Consider the following 19,288-nt stretch of genomic DNA (forward strand, 5'->3'; position numbering starts at 1 on the left):
ATATTCAGAATTCTTAAAATGTACTAGATATTCTGTCAAACAAAATGTTTACATAATTATGTCCCGCTTTTACAAATCCTCGAAAATAAATGCATTTTCAGCGGCGATTAAATACAACATTTCTTGTATCGAAATTCCCACAGAGTCCTGCAGTGAATTATGTCACCATGGGAACATTTGATTTTTCACATACTTCCGGTTGTGCTGTCAAAGATGGGGACAAGGTGGGCGAACTGTCATGGTGTGACACAACACACGCTTTCTTATACACCTGAATCATCGACAGCAGGTGCGACAACTCTGCTAATCCAGTGAATACACACTGGGGATAGAAAATATTTCCACCAGATGCGAATATGATTTGTGAAATAACTGCTGTTGTCATGAATAACAATATCGGAAGCAGACTGCACACAACACCTTTAAAATTAGGAAATTTAAAAAAGGATTAGAGTTTTTTTTTCGATTTGAATATGATCTGAATAGATCGAAATAAAGTTGGTTGGAGACAGTTAAAAGTAAGATTCACGCCATTGAATAGAAAAGTTTGGTAAGGAAACACAACCTTTCTTTCTGTTTTTTGCCACCTCTGTCAGTTTGTAACACGTAGAAATATCCGATGAACATGATTGGCTGAATAAAAGCACGTGCTCTCCAACTGCTCTATGGACACGCTCAGTTCCTGTCTCACGCACAAACCCTCTTGCAAACCGTTTTCATTTCAAACCATCGTCCCTGACCTCAACATGGCCCTTAGAACGAGGCCAGCTCTTGTTGCCCAGTCGACAAACACTGTTACTCACATCAAGACCAACATCACAGATGACGACAAACCGATCACAAGAAAGCTTTACCGAAGAAGTGACAGTTACATCAGTGCTGCAACAGCTCCACCCCAGGTGTGGACAATGTGGATTACAAGAGGTTGAAGTTCACGGACTAACGGGAGCTAGTTTAGAGAATTAATTTAGTAATGCTATTTGAAACAACAATTATATACATACTTCACAAGATGGCGGATATCTCCTGTTGATGGAAATTCTTCTAATCTAGTTATTAATGTCCTAACATGAAAACCTGAAGAGCTATTTCATCCATGCTTTATATCTTTATATATATATTCTCTGCGAATGGAGATAGGACAAATAAAACAGCCAATTCGGCTAAGAATGTAATCATAACAAAAACAGAGGAAGCTTTATATAACTAAAATCTTTATCACACTCAGAGACGAAATCGAAGGAGTGGTTCACCTGCTGCATGTAAATGTGCTGATCTCAGGAATCATTCCATGAAACGGTTTTTGAATTGAAAAGCAGGGTTTGGGGAGTTGTAACAAGCCACTAAAAATTCAGATCAGAGCCAAGTATGGCCAAAGGACGAAGTCATCAGAGAGTTCAGGGTGTCGCGAACAGTTCTGAAATTCTTTTTGAATTGGTACTTGCAAGGTACATTAACTCCAAGTTCCGATACACACGAAATATCGCCCTGATGAAACCACCGACATTTCCAAGATAAATAATTGACGATTATACATCAGTTGATAATATTGATCAAATCGAGCATTCGTGACAAAACTAGACAGTGTGTGATTTACTATATATCTGCTTTCTCTGTGGGAGAGAGTGACAACGCCATCAACACCCACCACAACAGCAAAGCTTTCCACACAGCATCATTGCCCTCTTTAAGAGGACAGTCTCTGGTTCACTTCGCGAAGACTTGGACTCGTCCATCGAGGTCCATCCATCGTCTGCCGCTGTTGCACCAGCAAAAAAACATTTTTTGTTCATTTCGACCACTTTCTACCCGTGTGTGCCACCTTTGGGCACTGAGGCTTAACAGGCAGCCTAAAACTAAAGCTATTTACAATACTTAACCAGTCAGAACACGTTTCCTTACAAACCACAGTGTAAATGCAAAAAAACATACATACATCAACGCTTTCGTCATCAAAAGAAAAGCGTGACTGCAAAGACGACAATAAAACTGAATCGGAGGTTTGTGGTCATTATGGTCCAGACGACTTTTGTCCTTCAGAATTACAAATGCATCTGCAGCCATCTGTAAAGACAGAGCTACTCGCTGATCTTACAACAACCACGTTTCACTTTGAAACATGTTTTGTGTTGAAGCACGTTTCACGTTGAAACACGTTTCGTGATGAAGCACATTTCCTCTTGTACTTTTGTTCCCCTTTATTCCCCCCCTCACGATCGCTAAATCGTTGACAATTCTGTGGGTCTGCACAAAACGTTTTTTAAGAGAGATTTTAGATTATTGCTCACAGGTGAGTCAATTTGTTCAAAAAAGGACTCACAATGTGTCCTCTTGGATTACGTCATAGCAGGAGTCACATGACAGTCATCCTGTGCAGGGCCTCATAGTCACAGCAGGTGACATTAGAAGCAGCACGGACTGGCAAATTAATCGGAATGAAAGAGGAAAAAACTTTCCCCTCCGTGTGGTATTCCTCCGCTGGCTGTTGCATAGTTAAATGACTGGCGATAAAAAATATCAAAAGAAAGGACAGTTTGGCTACTTCGTGAAGGACCGAGCCAAGAAAGCGGGAAACGAGATTTCAGCTATTAAAAATGCTACATTATTTCATTATGAAGCTCAATCGCGCGCTGACCTAGGCACACACCTGCATACACACCTGTATGCAAGCAATCACTCACATGAAATGTTCACTTAGACAGCCTTGCACAAACATACATTAACTTTCACCACCATTGTGTTGGGGGTGGGCTGAACGTATATATTTGACAAATACCTTTCACTTTTTTTGTCTTGCACCTTTTTGTGAGGGTCCCTCCCTACTTTCTGGCGATTTTATAAAATTTGTTACTTCTTCAACATGACTTCTCCTATGCTATACTTAATTTTTTTCTGAATTGGATAGTTACAGCTGTATTACAAACTAAACATTTTACTGCTTATTGCAAAAATGTATGTATATATGTTTCACATATTTGTTTATAATATAAATAAGCTACTAGAATTTTAAATCGAAGATGACTAAGTTTTTTTTTTAACGGAAGTTGTTGAAAAAAGTGATTATAGATTAAAAGATTATTCAGGGTATTAAAGGTGTATAACACATTATCTTTTTTCATTATCAGATTATCTTGTGAGATGTTCTGCAACACACATACACTGGGGAAACTAGAGGGAGTAGCAGTTACACAGCTATCAGTGACAGTGAATGTCTGAAAACTACAATTGAGTCCTTTTCTTGTAAATCCAGTGAACAGGAGACAGCAAGACCGAGGAGCTTCTAAGAGGCTACCATTGGTATTTTGTCATTTAGTGCCCCCGTTGTCCAGCTGTCCACTCCAGCTCTACACTTCGCAGGGACTCCGTGATACAGGCACCCTGGGTACCATATTCACCCTCGGTACCATTTTCACCCTGGGTACCAGTTTGCATACTACGGCCTTGTCGGCGAGTCAAGAAAAGGGGGAAACTGCACCAGGCCCTGCTTTTCAAGTCTTTTTCTTCTTCTACTTCAAAAAAATGGTAACTAAATGACTGCAGCAGCGGAGTGTGAGAAAAAGGCACGACAATGCACCTGTAATGACGCAGATCAAAGGCAGCCGCCTCATCATGGCTGCCCCATAAACTGCAGCCTCTGTGTAAGCCGTGCTCGTAAGTCTGTCTTCTGGTGTGAGTTATGCCTCGCCTCGGGCTCGCCTATCTAGGCCACTCGTTCTTCGCATGCTCTGCTTTCTTTTGTCTGAGGTGGGTGTAACATCTCTCGTCCTTACGTATAGAAAGTCTGGTGTGGATGTTTGTATTTCTTGGGGTTTTGTGTGTTTATTTTGGGTTGCCATGAGCGATGTTGTGAAGAATCCACCTAAAACATTTTTTTGTGTTTGTTTCTCTTGGAATTGAATCCTCCCCCTCGCACACCACCACTCCACTACCCATCCTTTTTGAAGTTTGAACCTTTTGTAGAGGAGGTCAATCTCGTTGAATATACTTACGTAGCGGATTTGAAGAGCACGGAGGAAAGGGGTGTAGCTCTGATGGACGAATTGAAGACCTGCTGAGAAAACTATATACTTCAGGTCAAGGAAACTGAACTAAATTTTTAAAAATTTGAGACAAATAGAACTGTGTGACCCGCCACCCAATGAACCCTGGTTGGTGGGTTGTTGTGGATGGTGGTGCTAGGGAAGGGTTACTCAATGTCAATAATCTCACTGACCATCGATTAGATCACGTGACGTGACCACGTACTTGCACTTGTGTATTCTCTGGTACTTTTTTATATTTCTTTTAACTTGTTGAATGCCTGAGACCTCGCGCGGTCAACGTGACGGTGACGTGGACGTCAAAGACGATGGTCACGCCTTACGCCGTCTTAGTTGCACGTGAACTTCTCGCCACACCCTCCTAGTCGCCACCCGAGGTTATTTGCACGTCGTCTTCTCCTCAAGGGAGGTTATTCGCACGTCGTCTTATCTGCACGTGAGCGTGTTCGCACGCCGTCCTATTTGCACGTGTGGAAGTCCACCATGGTCTCGCACGTCTTACACTCCACGTAGCAGCACCAGTGGAACTTGCAGTGACACCGTTCCACGTAGCGCACCACCTGCGTGTTGTAGCCCCGTCCGCAGCACAGCAGGTCGCAACTGTCCGAGCCGTGCGACGTGCGGTTGCACACCCGGCCGTGCGTACCCAGGATGCCGCGCTTGGGGTTGTGGCGGCAGTAGTTGGGCGACCGATGGACGTACACCAACTCCTCGTAGGAGATCGGCACGCGGCGTTTGGACTTCTCCTTGCGTCGCAGCTGGTTGGGCGAGCGGCGGGCCAGGCGCACCGACTTCTCGTAAGAGTCCTTCAGGGCCTGCCCCACCTCGTGGAACGACGGCAGCCCTCGCCAGCACGTCTTCACCGCACAGGAACCGGAAACGCCGTGGCAGCGACAGCGCAGGCGCATCAAGTTTTCCACGGCCTGCAACAAAGGAAAGAGACTGCAGTATCTTATCAACAGGATGGACTCTTTCTTGTCTTTTTCTTGTTTTTCTTTCTCTGTTTATTGGTTTCTTATTTTCTTTCTATTTTTTTCGTTTGGTTGGTCGTCCATATTTGATTATTTCGTTTGTTTTTTTCTTGACCTATCTCACGCATTCTTTCTTTTGTTCTTCAATTCGTTCGATTGTTTTGCAAAGGTCACACAAAAGGTCAGTTTTATTCACTAATTAACACTAGCACTCAATGATCACATGCTTCAGACAAACATTTGTAGACATGCAGACATACCCTCCCTCTCCCTCCCTCCCTCTCTCTCACACACATACACACAAACGTACGGACGCACTACACGCATTTCGTATTTCAATAAACATTAACATAATGTCTCAATATATATATAGTTTCTGTATCGTAGATATATGTTGCGAGAAAAACACAGACACGCACACACGTGAGTATTATGTCTACCACGTGTATAAATGTCTATATACACTGATATGCAAGAAGTTGCCTTGATCTTTACACACCCGCCTATCTGAAATGGAGGTGATCGAGGAGGCGTTCACCAGAAAAGTCACAAGATCTACCCGGGAAAACCCGGGTAAATGTCAGACAGTCGATCTTTGTGCTAATGGGGTAAGAAAAGCTCGCTCTTGATCCCAACAACCCCGACAGTCTCCTCGCACACGTCCCACGCATCCAGTGATAAGTAGACAAGCTGCTTGTTGTGATAAGAACCTGCTGCGTCTGAGTTTCCCCCACCGCCGTCACGTAACTTTCATTTCAGGTCACACTCTGCAGCAGAGTGCGGCGACCGACGTGCGTGACAGGTCATCTTGCATAACAAATAGTAAAAATGGCAAAGACCTAGGCCATGATGGGCTTTGTCCTGAAGTGCTAAAGCTAGAAGAAATCACGATGGTGCTCAGAAAGCTGCAGAAATTTTGGGATATCGAACAAACACCAGGAGGCTGGAAAAAAAGGTTTGGTGTCCACGTCATTGCCAAAGAAAGGTGACTTAGGGGACTGCAATCATTGGAGAGGCATCCCCCTGTTTTCGAAAATGAGAAAAAATCTTCCGTCGAGTAATTTTGGAAAGGTCCACCTCTATTCTTGACAACACCAACAAGCACACACACACACACACACAACATTCACAAACTCAGGATTCCTCTCGCGCACCACACGTGCATGGTTTGTGTGTTTATTGTTTAAGGGTTTTTGTCTCCCAGATTACACGATTTTTAAGGAGCTGGGGATTCATTCACATGTACTAGTTTCTTCTGTTTCACAGAACGTCCCGTTGTATCCACATCTTCGCCTCAATAAATATGACCATGGGAAAGAATCGAAGAAAAAAAGAAGTAAAAGTTCCCAGAGAAAATGAAGAGTTTCCGGAACACCATTACTCCGACCGGCCTGTGGCAGACATCAGAAAACTGTTGTGCATGATGTTGAACAAGTTATTTTCATCACGAGAGGAAAGACTGTAGACGGATTCAAGGCTTTCCTCCTGTACCGAGGGGGAGCGAGGTGAGCTGGCATGACGAGCAGGGTGAGGAGATGACTGGCATGACGAGCAGGGTGAGGAGATGATTGATAGCCAGTCAGTCGGTACCCGAGGATCTGACACGCCTCATAAAATGCCGGGTGCGCCGTTATTTGTCAGTTCACTGACCGCAGAAGTGTATAAAAACCAACGTCCGTGGCCAGCGACTGTGGCTGTAGTTGATGGCCAACTGGTCGTCGGCCTCCTGACCCCAGCAGCAATGACCAACGTCCGTGCAGCTCACAACACGTAGATGGAAGACAGTGAGGGAAGGGTAAACGGAAAAAGTACCTTAAAAGGTTTATAAATGAACCGGGGTGTAAGTGCAACCTTACAACTGCTTAACCACAATCATTGGCTTTAAACTTCACTGAAATTCATTTACCAACCAAACCAAAGACAAAGAAGGAGGAAGATCGGTACAACGAAAGGCAAACTATACACCACAAGTATCTATCTCGCCTTGTGGGCAGTGTCTGTACACCAAAGTATCTAGATGATTCATGGATGGCATTCTCCTCCAGTCTAGAGCCATCGCCCAGTACAACCCTTGGGGCCGTAAATGTGGACTGGACACAAGACGCGGATTTTCGATTATCAATGAGCCGCCGAAGTGAGCGCTGTTTACACCTAGAAAAACCATTTTTCAGTCCAGGCTGATTTATGGCTTCGATTTTGTCTACGAGTATTGCTATTTGCGGCGGTCATCTCTAATACACGCACACACGCGCAACCCATCACACGGACAGATAGACAAACACGTTGTTCACCTGACAAGATAGTCAAGGAATGGGAGCTATGAAGAGGACATGTTCGTAAACCAGCCCATGTTTATTGCTGTCCTAAACACTCGCTTCAGTAAAGCTCGGGATGCAAGGGTGGAAAAGAGTTTAGGATAAAGTGACAGAACAACACAAACTGGAAATTGTTCTGTTACTTTCATAATTACTGTCATCATCTGCGCGTGCGTGGATTACATGTTGTCGAAGCTTTGTTACAAACTGACGGAAGTAAACAGATCAACAAACACACTCACACATAAAGAGGGAGAGAGAGGCTAATCCCTGAAGGAGACATGAAATCTGAACGCGCTAAAAATCCCAGCATGGGAGCAACATTCCCGCCATCTTGTCACGCGTCTCCCGTAGCAACGACTTGGTGCGCGGGTCGCCGCTAATGGCCAGCGGAAAGAATCGTCCCTTGTCGTCTGTACTGTCGCACTGTCGTCTGCCATCGCCGGAGTTTTGTCCTGGCCCGCCGGGACACATCCCAAGCGCCCGACCCATAGAAAGCCAACACAGGCCGGAACAAAAGGGGCACAATTCGTAGGAAACGGTTCCCTCCCTTCTCCCTCCCCTTTCATAGCTTGCCTTCCCGGCTTTTCGTGCTCGCCCCGGAGTCGAGAGGTTGATGTCTCAGCCCTTGTGCTCGGCGAAGCAGTTGCAAGAGCCCCCCTGTCCTCGCTGCGGGAACCTCCAGGTCAACCACGCCGATGATGGCGGCAAAATTAGGATGACACGTGGTGAAAGGCAGCGATTTGTCTCCCCCTGACATCGACACCATGACGAGCAGCTTGGTCTGTGTGGGAGGGAGGCCGTCAGGGAGAGATGGCGACGATTCATCTCCTCCCTCGCTTTCAACAGTCAATCAAGAAGTGATGGGAACAGGTCTGAATGCCAATGAGGACACGAGACACTTTTAGCACGCGCATGATGTCAACGTTACAGATGGCGCTCGAATCGCTGGTAACTCTGACATCCTTAAGGCAACTACGAACTCAAGAGTATTTCTCATAGTATATAAAATATACTTGTTGAAAAACTAGTCTCCAGCATTAGAACCGGATCTTGTACACCCTCTCACCAAATGAACATCCCTGCTGCCAAGTACTTGTGCTCTGGAGGACTTTTGAATAGGCATAGAGAGCTATCCAACGGCTATCCACATTACATGAGATCCCTAAACAGGGCAACAAATAACATCTGAGCTAATCGCTAATGTTAGCACCAAAACTAACTACACATATAACAGGGAGCTGTAAACAAAACCCACGAGCGACTAGATGTCATTGTTGAATGTGGACGTTTTTTTTAACTCATATTTATTTGTATTTGTCTAAGTTTTATTTTAAAAATTCTTTACACTTGTTTGAAGATATGTCCTCTTTGACAGAATTGATGGAAGCTGCAAGTATGTCTGGCCTGTGACCACCCGCCCTTGTTTTTCAAGATTCCAGCAGCTGACTGAAGTCGTCTGACACTAGAGTTTGGAAACTCAGACGAAGAGGGAGAGATGTTGTTGTAAGTTGTCATATTTCTGTAACCAGCAGTCAAGTGTTGTGAATGCCCTGCTCATTCTTTGGGCTGAGGTCTTGTGGCGGTCTGTCGGGCAAGTATGTTTCTCCGCGGGTTTCTGTTGCTGTGAAAAAGTCTTTGTTGGGCCTTGTGGCAACCGCACGGGACGCTGAACAAGCAAGCAAACAAAACGATTGCTGTCAGGAATGACATCAAAACACTTACCCGCCGACAAGATAGGCATCTTCAGTTTGTGAAACCTGTGAGATCTGATGTCAGTTTGAATTTGTTCTGGTTTGGTTGGTTTGTTTTAAAAATTCTTACTTTTTTTCCAAGATTTTTTCTTTTCTGTATTCATTATCAAAAGTTTATTTCTCGTCCCTACAAAGATCAGGGATGGTGTAAGAGCCCTGACACAATGTTACGGTAGGTGAATATATCACGGGAGGTCTGTCAAAAAAAAAAAAATAAATAAAAAACAAGGTTGGGGGACGGATCACAACCGTTTGTAAAGCATTGGCGAAGGCATTAATTTGATTCTTCTCCCTGGGACAGTGAACAGTATTCATACTTGTTGTTGAAAATGTTTTAAAAATTAAATTTTGTTTCGATGAACCACTCCAACGACTGTCAATGCCTGTCATGAATCCCAGCTAAGAAATCTCGGTACCTCACGTGGCTCTACCCGAGAGTGCCAGGTTAGTGTAGGAGGACAGACGGTAGAGTCTTTCATACCCGCCTCACCTGGTCCTCTCACCTGATCCAGATTTACCTGCGTGAACATTTCAAAGACATCGCTTTTCCCAATAGAGAGAGAGAAGGAGAGGGTCATGCGATGAAAACAAATGTAGGTCGTCAGCAGAGCTGTAACAGGTGGGGTAAGGGGGAGATGAGGTGAGTGTTTGGGAGGTGCACAGCTTGGTGCTCTGGTTGCAGGTAAAAGCCGGAATCTGTGCAGAAATTTTGTGACCGGAAAAAAACAAAACAAAAAAAAACAACCCAAGCCTCTAAACACGATTTTCTCATTGGACAAACCCTTCAGGAGTAAAATAGAGGTGCATGTAGTTTTCAAGCACTGGGTAATATCCGGTCTGAGAGTGTGCACCCGAACATTGCTTGGCGCTCTGGACTCACTTCTGGCTGCTAACTGTTGAGGATGTCGTGGAAACCACTAACCGCACATAAAGCCTCGCGTTTGCTCGCGAGTTTATGATCAGATTCCCGGAAACATGGGTGTGATCTTTGTGAGGAACAGCAGGGATCCCCTTCAGAAGCACGAAAGGTTAGGGTTCACTTCCGGGTCATCGCATTAGTGACTTGTGAGGGATATATTCTCGTCATCCTTTCCTTAACCTTTTTTTTTATCTACCATTTGTTTCACTATCCGAAGCTAGTTCATGTTATTCACTTAGTTTCAATCTAAACAGAAAAAAATATTCCTGAAGCGAGATAAAGCCAATGAACATCACAGTTCTTTCCTAGGTTTCAGAAAAAAATTGGTTCCCAAAGGTAAACAACACCTGATGTGGTCGAAGCTATCTCATTGGCTGCTGTTACTGTGACGTCAGCAGTGGACATTTAAGGTCAGTGCAATCCTACTTGACTCGGGCTCGGCTTTAATGTCTGTCAACAGGTGAATGTCCTCTGTTATATAATCGTTCACAAAGCAGTTACAGAAGAACTGGGTCGGAATGTTGCAGGAGAACAAGAAGGACAAACAGGGAGACAGGTTTATGTCAAGCACAGCGGAGGTTTATTGTTTGTTTTATTGACCTGTAGTACTATTTGAGCAACAAAGAAAGTGGAGACATGATTATGCCATGGACAGATGTTGTTTTGGCGACTTGACTGGCCACTCAGTGCAGATAGGTTAATAATCTCTACATTCGTGGTAGTCGAGACTTTCAATTCTGGTTTTCAAGCTTTCTGTTATTATTCACAGTCTGACTGTTTTATCCACGAAAAAAAGAAGGAAAACTGATAGGTTTCACACATAAATCACTTTACTTTTGGCTCTATTAGCTCTACTTATTGTTTGATGTGTAGTCTCCATGTCACATCTACACCCTCTACAAACAAAATCATGAATCCGCATTTCTCTCACATTGAACATTGTGTACATATTTGCCAACCGTACTCCCACACTGGATGGTGTTTATCTGGTAAGGAGCATCCTTTTGCCAATGCATTTTATAATAAAAATGATGATGAGTACAGAAAATATCTGTTGATGCTGCTCAGCTCATGTCGCGAGTTATAAGGCTAAAGGTGACAGTCAGGACAGCGCACGATCGCCCTGTCAGGTCTCTCACGGAATCCGAAGGGTTAACATTTAGCTGTGGTTCAGCTGGAGGTGAGGACAGTGGGGATCGAGTCATCAAAGTGGCAAATGTGCACCTTTAGAATGCTAACGAGGACAGAACAGTAAACGCTCGCAGCGGGGAGACAAACTCGTCCCGCGGTTCCCTATGGCTGTTTGCTCTGGCCAAGGGAGGCAACTAGCAGTTGGGGATAAGGCAGGTGAAGAGTCAGGGGTCTGTAACATGACATTTACTGTTTAACGAATGGGTGTGGGGCTGAAGGGGCTGGGTGTTTACCTGCAAGCCTTGATGATGCGGGGAAGTGGAGAGTTGAGTGGTTGGCGCATTGGCGTCCATTCTGAGAAACATTTTTGTTACCTTTTCATCATCATCATCATGATCATCATCGGTTCATTAGTCGGCTCGCAAAATTCTCCGTCCTCTGCCGTTCTTGGGGATGCTAGTCCACGATTGGGTGATGTCTTCTGTTGGGAATCAGTTCGTGGCATTCTCTGAGTGTCTACATCTATGGTACACATTTATTCATGAGCGGACAGAGTCGAAGAACGCTACCTTATCTACCACCGACATCAGAAGTGGCCTACCCTCCGCTTGGGCTAAAGGTCATGTGCATACATAATTCTCCACAATCGTCCAGTAAGGTCGCGGGCAGCCGACGAGAAGTATACGTGTCTGACCCGCCATGAACTCTTATGTGTCCTGTCTATCCCATAATGGCTGTCCTTGCTTGTCCCTCAAATTCTACGATATTTTTATTATTCACTTTAAAACATTTATGGCGCTATGAAAAAAACTAGATTTACTAAAATGGCCGGTTGCCCTGGGGGGTCAGATGACACTCCCCAATACGAACCCAATTGTTTTCCTTTTTTTTTTACCTAGGTACTTGTCTGCTGGATGACATGCACGTGACCGCTGTAACCCTAAAAAAGGATTCAATCTTGGGGTGAGCGCAACAATTTAAACACCGGAAGGTGAAAAGGTGATGTTTAGAATTATTTTCGTTGTTAATATTTGTGTCAATGGTCAATATTTGTACTTGCAGTTTTGGTCGTTCTGGGGTCACCAATATTACAGCCAGTATCAATCGTTGTCTGTCCCCAGCTCCTCTCCGTAGTCCTCCACTTCTCTCCCCCCAACCAATCCTCTTCGTCACCACGCTTCGAACTCCAAAGGATGCGGTGGGACAGTTTATGGCCCACGTGCCGATAACATCGCTGTTCTAACACATCGATGCCAACCAATAAACAAGCTTCGCAGACACTCCCCCCGACCCCCCGACGAGATAATGTGAGATTTGAGCTCGGACCACGCGTGACCTTTCGTCCGGACATGTTCTTCCGTTTGGCTACCAGCCTCGTAAAATATTGTTGCCAGTCGCGATACGTACCCATGCGAGCCTCGTTTCCACAACCTTATCCGGTCATTCCACAGTTAATGACCCGCTAGTCTTTTTCTTCTACCTCGGCGGCGAGATCTCACGAGACACCGTTTGATCCGCGGAACCGCCAGGTAGCTGTGGCCAGGTAGTGGGTGTCCACGCCAGGTTTTTTTATGGGCATCTTCCTCCCGAAGAGTTATGCCGTGTACTCTGTGACCTCTTGAGAACTTTATGACCTTTACCCCCTTATTTCTAGGCTTTCGTGAACGTCTGTAAATTATTTTTTCATACAAAAAATGTCTTACATGATGAGCTGTCTAATCAGCAAGAAAGTAAACAACGTTCAAGGAAACTTGTCTGTGTTTCTATATATATTTAAATATAGTTATATATATATACCTTTTTTATGAACACACGCCCTAAGCAGAGATGTGACCCAGTCCTGAACATTAACCCTATCTCAATGTATCCCTAGGCCTAATTCAAACTTATCCTTAACCCTCACACTCATCCAAATCCAAATTCTATCCCTAACCAAAGATAATGCAGGCAATTGCTAGAGAGCTATATATATTTAAAGAATCACAAGAACAAAGAAAGAAACAAAAATGAAATAAAGAAACAGAAAGACAAATATGTAGAAACATAAAAATCGTACCTCCTCACACGAATGAAAGCAACATCTGTCACATTAACTCCACCATTGCCACACCACTGCCGCAGCTTCACTTCAGCTGAACACGAGCTACACTAATTAAAGCTGAACAAATTAATTCTATGCTATTTTTTCTAGGTCGTCAAAAGATTTTGAAATGAGTTAAAGCGCCCCACATTATTTATTTAAGCATCCTCAGACATATTTGTTGTAGGAAAAACAATTTCTCGTGCGGGACACAGAGAACACTCCGGCAATCAAGATTAACGATATAAAAAATAAAAAGAAAAAAGTTTGTGTGTGTGTGTGTGAAGGGCGGGGGCACAAGAATATTCTGGAGAAGGGAAAGGAATGAAACACCTGGTCGACGCCATCACGTGACCGCGGTAAGAGACGATAGAATCGTTCTGTAAGAGCAAGATGCGGGGAAAAAAAATTCGCTTTGCGCAACATTTTCGCGCAAGCTTCCGGTACACGTTGCTGGGATCACGAAACGTGCGCCAGAAGATAAACTATTGGAAGGGCTTCCAGAAGCTTCTACAGAACTAGACGCATAAAGATGAATCGTGTGTACCTTCTGTAGCAAGGTGTTCGCTGACCCACCCGACAAGATTCAGTTGGGTTTTTTTTCCCTGAAGCAAAATTTTGCACACAAACTGTGACTTGTAGGAGGGTTAGGCTGTCATAACTGTGTTCAATAGTGGGGTGCATCATTTTTTTTTTTCTTCTAAAGATTGGTATAAAATCAGTGCAAAATATTGAGAAAATAGTAGCTTGTACGTTTTACACAGTCGTTCGAAAATGAATTCCCGTTCCTAGTCCTTCAAGTTCACCGAGGTCTTCTCTTCATGCCTTCAATTAGTTCATGTAGTGCCAGGGTCTGAGAGAAGGTTCGAGAATGTCATATTTTCTGGGTCAGTCTTGACTATAAAACTGTTGATAGCTTGACAGGAAGGATGTCCAGGTCCGGCTACTCGCCAGCTAATGAGCAAGTCGTCTGCCCTGTCTGATGTTCTTCAGTGGACGGACCAGCCAGGGGTGACCGGGTCTGATTGGTCTAGAGATGGAAGACAGACCGGCATTAAAGTGCCAAGCGGTTGATGTACTATGGAAGAAGGAAGGATAGCGAGTAGTCTACTATATATGTGATGTCATGAAAGTACACCCTCGATAGTTTCCGTTAGTTAATCTACTTTTATCACTTACTACCATAAACATATATATATAATGTTCAAGTACAATTAATAATAATGTAAGTTTAGGGGATCGTTGCTCGTGTGGGCGAAGAAGGAATAAAAAAGGCGTACAGTGGCTGGGTGGAGGGTGGTCTGATCAACATAAAAATTCGTGCCAAGCGACTGTTAACTGCCTTAGTTCGAGAACTACTTTCCTTCGGTAGTGTTAATCCACCCTCAATCAATCATTCAGGACTTTCGTGGTCTTCTGTGTTGTCCCTAACTGCAGGCTGAGGCGATGTCTATGAGAGAGAGAGAGAGAGGGAGAATGAGCGGACAAACGAATGAAAGAACGAACAAACGAACTTTCTTGATTAGGCCATCGGCCCATTTCAGGAGGTAAGTGGATTGACAGGTATGTAAGGAGATAAGTCCTACTCAAGAATAATCTATACGAACTTGAAATACTTTAAAAACAAATAACGATACGTTGGACAAGATTTTAGTGTCTTGAAGGCCAAACATCACAATCTAGAATTAGACGACTATCTACGAAACTTAATGGATATGAATTTCTCTCAATAATATTCAATAATTTCTCTCAACAATAGCATAGGCCGGGGAAACAAAAACTAAAATATACTTCTGACTCTCCGGTATCACGACAGATTGAATAGTCACGATCCATAGCAACAAGATTATATTTGCCCATCAAACAATTTCAAAATATATATATGAGAAATAATCGTTGATGGAATAAAGCAACATAAGCAGTCAGTCAGGTCTAAATCATTGAACTTCTCTACATTATCTCAATGATGTAAAAGATGATTCATTTGACGAAAAACATTGTTCTCGATGAGAAAACCGTCCTTCAATGACCAGATTCTCCATGACACTTATCGAGAAGATAATGGTTAGACGAGATAACCGGCAACTGGAGAAAGGTGAGGGCTGGCTCTGCCCGCGATATCATACCAAAGTCCCTCCCACTCTACCACCCACCCGTATCATACTGGTATGATGTCTTCATTTGGCAGAGTCTGGGTGCCAGGAGTGCCAGCCCTGTACATGTTTGTAAAGCTGGAGTGGAACATCACAGCTTCGCACCTGCATTTGTAGGAGACCGAACGTTCACGAGGTCCAGCGCGCCGCTCACCGACGAGAAGACACGCGCCACCCGTTGTAAGTTCATCAAGGGCGGGTATACGAGCTCCGTCTGGTGGGACTGTCAACTCTTGCTTGGTAACAAGGCATCCGTCAGCAGAGTTATTGACCCCTATCCTCCGCTGGTTGGCGGGGGCAGTTGGCGGCGAGGTTGGGAGACTGAGTCGGGTCGCCTTGCCGAGGGACACATCCATCATGGAGAACTCCCAGCGAGACACTTTATGAGGCACCAGGCCTGCAGCCCAGCAGCTTTTGTAGCTTCAGATTCCCTCCCACTCTACCATCCACCGTAATGGGCTGACTAGTAAGTGTGGGCGGGAGGGGAGGAGTCGGAGGGTTGGGGTTAGAGGGGCGGCAGCACTCAGATCAGCATTAATGTCATCGAGCACACACACACGCACGCGGCGACGCTGCGCATGCCTACTGCACTCCAATAACCACGTGGTGTCTCCATGTCTTACTCTTGTCTCCGGGTGAATAGAGACAGCGGGTACCCCGATCACAGCCTGCTCGCACCCCGCCAGCGTGTCCCTAACCGCAGTTGACGTTGGGCACCCAAGCGAGAAAGCTCACTGCCACCCGTAATTGAATGTGAACCTTTTCACACAAGAGACAGGTGCACGGGTCTCGAATGATGCCGAGAAATCGCGAGCTGGTACGAATGATAGGTTAAGTTACCGGGAAAGTGCTTCGACCTTATGGTGAGTTCACACTCAAGGGTAAAAAGGACAGGGTTACAAACAGGAGCACCCGGCACGAGCCTTCCTGTGACAGTTTTGTGAACAAATGTCACACCCATGGAAAAAGTGTGTATCAGCCCGTGAGATGGGATCTGAACCCACTACTATCCGTTCTCCTAGAGGGAACAAACAGACTTGTTACCATTGTGTTACTGGCCAGTCCTTGTATACAAAATATACAGGCATTTCTTTTAAGTAGAAAAAAAATGTTCTTAGCATGAGGGAAACCTGGATACATTCCTATGGTATGTCAGAAAAATGCGGCGAGATAAGCAAGTATCCATGCGACTGGTTCACTTCTGATCAAGAAAGCATATTAACCAGAATATATAATTTCCCTTATCTGATCCCATATGCTAATTTCTCAGCGGTAGGAGTAGAAGGAAAAGGAAATATGGAATCCCATTTTCCCCAGCTCAAAAGGGGACGGGACCTGTTTCATTTTCTTCTGAATATAAATCAAACTCAGTACAAAGGGGGAGCTGCCTGTCATACAGGGAGAGCCGGCAATGGCAGTTGTGGAACTCGTGTTTGCCTCGTTTGACTTGTCGTGGAGCTTGATGTCGAAGAGAGAAGCAAAGGAGAGAGAGAGAACAGCTAAAAAAAAAAAAAATAAATAATAAATTAAAAAAGTAGAATAAGGAATGCAAAACATCCATAGTCTTATCGACAGTTACTTTCCCTTCCTTTCTTATATTGTTTCCTTCTGCGCCTTACGAAAGCAAAACATACCAAACATAATACTCAAATGAACATAATATGAACATATAGACAAAACAACAACAAATACACACAAACACACCACACAACTTCAAAGTATAGATACAGTCAAGGCGAGGGGCAGGACAGACAGTTTGAAGACTGGTTTTGATGTGTTTTGAATGAACTTGGGGGTCACGTGATTCCTGGCAGCGAGGAAGCAAAAGTGAACTCGACAGATGGCACTTTCACACTTTGCAATTAATGAGGCTGCACCACTTTCACCTGTTACTTGTGAAAGCCTCTCGCGACCGCCTGCGACCAGGTGTGATAAGGACTGTGGTAACGCTGATCATTATCCATTACTCATTACTGCCCGGTGATGTCAGTGCTTTAAACTTCGTTGTCTATTTTATTATTTTAATTTTCATTCCAGGATATGTTCATAGGTTGAATCCATAATTACGATATTATATATTATTTTCATTTGGAAACACCTACTTACATATATTGTAGTCAATATTGATGATAACTAATTTAGCGATTTTATAATTAATTAGATACATAAAATTAATCTAGCTGCTAACTCGCTCTGATGGTTAGAAAGAAAAGAAAAACTATTTTCGGGACTGAATCATCCACCCAGACAGTCCAGATTATTATTCCTCTTGCTTCGTCGAATCGAAATTTTGAGTCTGAACATGACACTTGATAAACAAGTCTCCACTCAAACAAGTCTGCTGGCTTGCTACAGACTGAGCCATGATCAGAGTTATCCACCCCATCGTGTCTGACCACCCTTAACACGCTTGTCTGCCCTTGGGCTCAGTCCAGACTTGACTGTTGTAAGTCTGCTCGCTATCTCATTCATAAACTTCCCCAGGTGCAAACCTCCCCCGCGCGTCCTTTGATGTCCCGACACAACAAGGTGATCAGCTTACCTCTCTCTTCTTGTGTAGAAGGCTAACCATTCCCCTTGACTGTCCTCTGTCACAGCTTCTTCCTGGGTTTCTGCCACCCCTTCCTTCCTTTAAACTATAAAAAAATATCTCTTCACTCCTAGAAATCCTTCTAGATACCACTACTCTTGGTCTGACTGCTGCACTTGCTCCGTTCCTGTCCCCAGGACCAAGACAAGCCTCTGGCATTGAACTATTGACCATCTAACCTGGGATAATGCCACCTTACCCTGGACTGTCACCACATAACTTTAGACTGTGCATTCTACCTATGGACTATGGACATCTCATGTAAATAACTTTTTTAGCTATTTGTCCAGACCTTCCTTCCTTCCTTGTACATTTTTTTCATTTGTTCACAGTCTGGATTCCAATCAGTTCATATAGCGACATCAAGTGTAGAAAAATATCGGAGAATTTCTGCACCGTCAAATAGAATCGATGTATTATTCTTTCTATTTTTGATCTTTTTTTTTTTTTAAACTCATTTGATTTCACCTCCCGCAGTACCTTCAAGCCGCCACGCCCCCTCGCGGCCGCCCTCGTAGATTTAAAAGGCCCATCATTTTCTCTCTCATGGTTTTCGATCCCATTCCACCCCGAAGTATAAAAAAAGCTTATGTGGACAATAAACGAAGTTGTTGTGCCTTGCAGCTTAGTGTCCTATGACAAAATGCCTTTACAGCTGAAAGGTTTATGAGCAGGCTGGCACAATGGCGGTTACAAACTCTTGCAAACCCCCATGGCATGAATTATTCAAACGATGTGAAATCTCCCTGTGTGGGACAGGCGGCTGTGCCACAGGTGACACCACCATTCAGCAGCATGAGGTGTCGTCAGCTTGCATTAGACCTGCGAGTAGACACAGGCCTGGCTTGACACAAAAGCCGGAAGGAGTATGAGTAGCTGTTCACAGCTTTTCTCCTTTTTTCCTCCCTCCCTCCTGACCAGGCTTCTTGCCGCCAAATACCGTGACACCTGTTCAGGCTACACTGCAAAAATATTGGAAACAATGAGGGAAATTCATCCCATGCAAGGCCTCACAGTTTTGACCAATCGGAGTTAAGCACTAGAGTACACTCTTGACGTCACCAAGACAACGCTACGTCATGAGTTGCATTAAAATGCAACATTATGCATTATGTAGCACATTACCTAAAAATTCATTTCTTTTCAAGAAACCTTACTGTGTTCTCTATTCAATATTAAGACTCTTCTTCATTCTTTTATTTTTGTATTTACATTTTCATGCATTTGATTGGTTGTTTCGAAGAAGGGGCCCTTATAGGGTGAATAATAATCTTGGCGCCCAATACAAAAATGCGCTGTTCAAAAATTACCTGCATGTGAATGTGGTTTACTGAG

General features: G+C 44.1%; 1 protein-coding gene across 2 annotated transcripts in view; it reads right to left on the reverse strand.

The window, feature by feature from the left end:
- Nucleotides 1-461: 461 nt before the first annotated feature.
- The window catches only part of LOC112572255 (protein Wnt-16-like), a 59,947-nt gene continuing 41,120 nt past the window's right edge, over nt 462-19,288 (reverse strand). For both annotated transcript variants that reach the window (XM_025251837.1, XM_025251836.1), the window contains exon 4: nt 462-4,963. In XM_025251837.1, the coding sequence (XP_025107622.1) occupies nt 4,499-4,963 (465 nt within the window). In that variant the 3' untranslated portion in view covers nt 462-4,498. The remainder of the gene's footprint in view (nt 4,964-19,288) is intronic.

Source organism: Pomacea canaliculata, linkage group LG9 (genome assembly GCF_003073045.1).
Source record: "Pomacea canaliculata isolate SZHN2017 linkage group LG9, ASM307304v1, whole genome shotgun sequence".
Taxonomy (NCBI): domain Eukaryota; kingdom Metazoa; phylum Mollusca; class Gastropoda; order Architaenioglossa; family Ampullariidae; genus Pomacea; species Pomacea canaliculata.